At 60.0% G+C, this 5,753-nt stretch overlaps 1 protein-coding gene across 1 annotated transcript; it reads right to left on the reverse strand.

Annotated features, from left to right (window-relative positions):
- Nucleotides 1-924: 924 nt before the first annotated feature.
- ARSI (arylsulfatase family, member I) lies at nt 925-3,800 on the reverse strand. Its single transcript, XM_009574312.1, has 2 exons — nt 3,481-3,800; nt 925-2,326 (listed from the first exon to the last, which is right to left on the reverse strand). Exons 1-2 carry the CDS (start codon nt 3,798-3,800, stop codon nt 925-927), a joined length of 1,722 nt encoding a protein of 573 aa, XP_009572607.1.
- Between the last annotated feature and the right edge of the window lie 1,953 nt (nt 3,801-5,753).

A 5,753-nucleotide genomic window follows, 5' to 3' on the forward strand; every position in this document is an offset into this window, starting at 1 on the left:
CTGGGAAAGGGCAGCAGTGGTGGTTGGCTGGTTTGATGCATGGGGAGGAACGTATAGGTGCCGACAGTCATGCACCTGGGGGCTCTGGCCAGACAGAACTGTGGATGAAAGGGTCTGCTGGGTGGCTGATCCCTGTGAAGACCACTAGAGCTTGGGGCAAACCTGCCCCAAATGTGGGGCCATGGAGAACTATCTGTCCTCTGAGTGCACCCAACCACGTCTCTGTGGGCCATAGCTCCTCACCAGGGCTGCTCCCAGCCCCCCAAGCCAGAAGAGAGGAGAAGCCACACTACAACATGAGGTCTCTGCAGCAGCAAGGCTGAGTCCAGCCTTGGCAGTCTCAGGTCTGACACCCATGGTCAGAAATCCATCCTTCCACAAAGAAGTATAATAGGGAGACGCTGTGGTCTTGGGTTTGGGGCAGGCCCTCGAGTTCCCAGAGCAAGAGCAAACAAGGCAGCTGCCTGGCAACATGCAGAAAGTCCGGAGCATGTATATACAGGGAAATGACGAGGGACAACCTACAGGCAGAGCTGCCGAGGCTGGGCAGCCCCCTGCATCGCCACCCCAGGGTCCTGAGCTTCCTCCTGCCACTGCAATGGCCATCACTTAAAGCTTGCAATTGCCTGCAGAGTCCTTGAGAAAAGGGTCTTTCGCTTTGGAAGGGGCTGTGCAGACTGGTACACCACCACCAAGCAGCATGGCTGAGCCCACGTCGCCCTTCCTCGCCCACCAGGACCACCTCCCTGCAGCCACCGGTCCAGCCAGAGAGCAGAGGTGTTTTGGGGTGAACCCTGGAGCAAGGGAAAGCAAGAGGGTGCTGGCCACCTCCCCGTCCATCCCTCTCCCTTGCTCCCACCCTGCAGCACTGCCTTCCGGACCTTCACCCTGGCCAGATTGGGTCGATGCTGGGGGAGTCTCCCGTCAGATGCGGTTGGACATGAGCCTGGTGTTCAGCTTGCGGAAGAAGGAGCGCAGCTTGCAGATCTTGCACTTCTTCTTCTTGTTCCTACTCTTCAGGGGCTCCCCACCGCCTTCCCACTCCTCCGCATCGTCCTCGCTGGCCCAAGGTCCCCAGGCGCCACCATTGAAATCCGGGTGAGCCCGGGGGTTCTCCGCAGGGTATCGCACTGGAATGGCCGTCCGGTTGTAATGCACCAACCTCATCAGGAGGGTCCTGACCACATCTGGGCGCTGGTCCGAGAGGTCGTAGCGCTCGTAGGGGTCGGCAGTGATGTTGAAGAGCCACACGGACTTCCTCAGGCCATCAGTGAGACGCTCCAGGTTCCACCAGCTCCCTGGGAAGTTGGTCAGGGTCTGCGGGGGGATCCAGTCACTGTACCCCGGGTCACCGGTGAGGAGCTTCCACTCCCCGACCCGGATGGAGGCTTGCACAGCTGTGTTCCAGATGCCAAAGCCGTCCTCCAAGGAGCCATACTTGGCGTGGTTGTACAGGGGGTCGATGTTGTGCAAGATTTCAGTTCGCGGCGACTCCTTGCCCTCGCTGATGGCAGGCCAGACGTTGTAGCCATCCAGGCCTGGGACGTTGCTCAGGTTGCCCCTGCCAAGGCTGACCAGAGTCGGGTACCAGTCCGTTATGTGAACCAGCGCCCAGCTGGTTCGGCGCTTGTGCTTGATCAGGGGACTGTGGACAAAACCAATGCCACGGACTCCCCCTTCCCAGTACGTCCCTTTGCGGCCCCGTAGTGGCCAGTTGCTTCCCCCGGAGAAGGTCTGCCCACCGTTGTCGGTGGAGAACACGATCACGCTGTTGTCGTAATAACCATACTTCTTGAGGGCCCAGGTGATGTTCTTCACCGCCTCGTCCATGCACGTCACCATGGCGGCATACTTGCGGCGAGCAACATTGCCCATGGAGCGGTAGCGGTAGATGTACTCCTTGGGCGACTGCAGAGGCGTGTGGACTGCTTGGAAGGCCACGTAGATGAAGATGGGCTCCTTGGGGCTGTGGGACGCCAGGATCTTGCTGACGCGTTGGGCGTAGAGGAAGGTGGAGTACTTTCCACTCTGGTCCCAAGCCACATTCTCCCCTTCATGCAGGTCGTAGCCACAGACGCCCGGCCCGTCGCAGTTGTCGTAGGTGTAGTAGTCCACATTGCCCGTCAGGGAGCCCAGGAAGGTGTCAAAACCCCGGCGGGTGGGCAGGCATTCCTTCTTGTAGAAGCCAAGGTGCCACTTGCCCACCATGTGCGTGGAGTAGCCAGCTTCCTGTAGCTTCTGGGGCAGGGTGACCTGGTCAAGGGGCAGGCAGTTGGGCTGCCGAGGGCGGATGATGGAGTGCTGCAGCCCTGTGTGGATCTGGTACCTGCCGGGGAAGAGCCAGGAAGAATCAACGGTGATGGGGAGCGGTGCTGGGTGGGGATGTGATGGCACTTGATGTGCTGGAGACCCCAAATGCATGCAGCTCTCTGTGTCACCCAGCCCAACCCCATGAAGCAAGCTCCATGGCAAAGACAGGGAACTCCTCATCCATCCAAAAGTACCAAAAGCAGACGCAAAAAAAGAGAGGGGGCTCAGCAGACACCTCAGAAGCACACTGGGCTGCTCTCCCAGAACGCCAACAGCAGTTGGCCCTGCTGCTGCCAGCCCAGCAGAGGTGGCTGGGCTCTGCCAGGGCTGGGCAGCACAAGCAAGAGTTGTGTAGCCATCCTTGTAGGATTGCAGTGCCCCACCTGGGTGCCCACGCATCCCTGTTCTCCCCTGCTTTGCACACCCTGGAGGTGCCTGGGATCCCTCTAGAGCCATCAGGAAAGAAGAGAGGCCTTTGCCTGGACCCCGGCGGGCTCCACCACCCCCAGGCCATGTGACCACATCCATAGGCACCTCCCTGGGGCCCACTCCTCAGTAGATGATCTGATGAAATCTGCCTCTTATGTTGAGTGCTGACCTCCCAGCCCTGCTCCAGGGAAAAGCCCATCTCTCCTAGGAACCAGAAGGGCCCAGAGTCAGGGGAGACCTGACTGTGCTGCCATGGGAGAGGGTGATGGACCAGCATCCAGCCTGCCCTGGCCAGTGCAGCACTGAACGTGCAAACAGGAAAAGCACAGTCCAAGGGACTCGTAGGTGCAGGGGAGAATGATCTTCAACCCCACAGCCCAGCAGCAAATCCCCAAGGGCCAGGGTGAGAACAGCACAGGACTGCCTGGGGACACAGCTCCTTACCCAGCACCAAAGGACCTCATGGCTAGAGACCACCCTCTCCCAAAGTGATGCCCGTTACCCAAAGGCATCCACATTTTTGGCCTTGCCATGTGCCGCTGTTTATCCCATGGGAAAATCAACTGTTTACCCAGGAAGCCTTCTAGAGAAAGCCAGCAAGACGCTTTTCTCTGGAGGATCTCCATCATCTGCCAATACACCGGGGTATCTGTCTAGCAGCAAGCTGGGGTTAAGCCACACAGAGCTAAAAAAGGGACAGAATGGGGGACACAAGTGGGGTGTGAGCAGGCGCTGGCTTACCTGCCGGTTATCAGCTGGCTCCGGGACGGGGTGCAGATGGGTTGGATGTAGTAGTTCTCCAGCTTAACGCCCTCCGCTGCCAGTCTGTCCAGCGTTGGCGTCTGGATATCTGAGCCATGATACCCGACGTCATGGTAGCCTTGGTCATCGGTCAGAATGAAGATGATGTGGGGTGGCCTGGCGAAGGCAGGAGGCAGTGATTTCTCCATGGGGTCCGTGGCCACATCGGCCACCAAACTGGGCTTCATCCAGTCCCAGGATAAATAGCCAAAGCTAAGCAGGCTGACAAGCGAGAAGCCCGTGAGGGCATAGACAGCCATCCCGGAGCACGCTGCACTGCCTGCGAAAAGAGCTACTGTCCCAGCATCGTCTCAGAGCCACGGAAGCAGGAGGACTCCCCCTCCTCTGGGAGAGCCCCCTGACCTAGAGGATGGTCCCCAAAACCCCTGCAGCCAGTTTTGCGGGAGCAGCTCCCATGAAGGCACACCCGCGTGCACACAAAGGGCTTAATCCGCCACGGCTGGGTTGCCTTCAGTCAAAAGAAAATAACCCTCGCGCCGCTCCAATCAAACACATCTGCACGGCAGGACGGGCTCCTCGCAGTGATTAACGGCAGCCCCAGAGCTGCTCACCAAGCGTCCCAAGCACTAGAAACACTCCCTGGCTTCTTGGTGTTTTCTTGCTGGTCTTATTTCTTTATAAAGAACCCCATAAAAACCTCGCCGGAGGAAGTAGCTGGCTTCTCCTCCGCTCCAGCTCTGTGCCTGCCCGGCTGTCCAGTCGGCTCACTCGGGATACGATGATCCTTTTCTTTAAACTCCTGCAGAAGAGGGTGCTAAAGTTCAAGCCCAGAGGTGCCGAGCTCTCCTCCTCACCCTCCAGGAAAGAGCCGCCCTCTCCTTTTCCCACCCTCCACTCCAAGGCAGAGAGTCCCAACATCTGCCTGGGACGTGGGCTAAGCCGCCAGGTTTATGGGGAGCCGCAGGCTCGGCCCCTCCCAGCTCAGAGGCTCCAGGAAAAAGCTGGGAAGCCCCAGAGCATGCAGGGTCCTAAGCGTGGCGTTCCCCGAGCTGCCAACGCTTCCCTCCCCACTTGCCCCAAGACGTGTGACACATGGGCCAGGGTCCCGGTGGGATGCTCAGCTGAAGCCCCCACAGCATCCAGCCAGGGAGGGCAGCAGGGAGGGCTGGGTCCCCGGGAGGGGTTGCTGGGGCCAGCTGCCTGCGCTGCCAGAATAACCATCCAAATAAAGCCTGGGCAAGGGGAAGCTGCAAAAACTTGTTGGGACACCCCCAGTGTTGAATAAAACCACCCAGGGGCATGCAGAGCACAACAGAGTGGGGTGGGTGCTGTTGCACCCATTTTCCAGGTGGGGAAACTGAGGCAGAGAGGGGCCATTCATACTGGCCATGGCCACAGCCAGCCAGAGGCAAGGTTTGGTGTGAACTAAAGACCCCTGCCAATGCAGGGGTACTGGTCTGATCTTGGGGTACTGGGATCCCAGGCCCCTTGGGGCCAGGTCAGTGCCCTGATGCTTCAGGGGAGCTTTTGGGAAAGATGAGTGATGCTCCCGTGTAATTCCTTTCGCAGGGCCAGCATTCATCAGGCATCAGGAAGCCATCATGCCTGGCAGGCATCTCGCCTCCTCGACTTTCCCCAGGGCAGGACTTGGTCCAGGAGAGGGGATTTTGGTAGCACAAACCCACCCACGTTCACCCACCCCTGGCAGAGCTGGGAGCTGAGCCCTGTGGCTTTGCACCATACCGATGGAGACCCGAGGCGTCCCAGCTCATGGGGCACCCTGCCACAGCCCCCCCTGCCCACACACCCTGCCTGCCTTTAGGACCACAGGGCTGCAGCGGCAGGGGCTTGCTGGGGGCTTTGAGAGGGCTCTGCCTTCACTTAGGCAAGGGCTGGCTCAGAGGGGCAGCTGAGCCAGATGGCTCCTGGCCCGCTGCCCTGGGCTCCCCCCTGGTCCCCAACGCCAGGCTTCCCTCTGCCAGGTCCCCTCCATGTCCCCTCCCCTGAGTCCCCTCTCTGGGCTCCCCCCACACTCTCTGCCCCAGGCACTGCCCCTGCCCTGACACCTCCAGCCTCCCACACCCCACATCTCCCCACTGCCCCACACCAGCCTGCCCCATGGGACCTCAGGCACTGCGGAGGACTGGGCAGGAGGAAGCACAAGGCTCCCTGCTCCCGGGGACAGGGGTGACTCCCAGGAAAGGCAAAGGGAGGGTGGGCTTCTCCCTCCTGGCTTTAGACACAGGCAGAGG

This window comes from Fulmarus glacialis, unplaced genomic scaffold (assembly GCF_000690835.1).
Source record: "Fulmarus glacialis isolate BGI_N327 unplaced genomic scaffold, ASM69083v1 scaffold17873, whole genome shotgun sequence".
Taxonomy (NCBI): Eukaryota; Metazoa; Chordata; class Aves; order Procellariiformes; family Procellariidae; genus Fulmarus; species Fulmarus glacialis.

Bases quoted from the DNA above. Each gene is read 5' to 3' on its own strand.
- ARSI (XM_009574312.1), bottom strand. From the start codon at position 3,800: ATGGCTGTCTATGCCCTCACGGGCTTCTCGCTTGTCAGCCTGCTTAGC. The intron at 2,327-3,480 runs GTAAGCCAGCGC...CTTCCCCGGCAG, and splicing joins AGCCAGCTGATAACCGGCAG to GTACCAGATCCACACAGGGC.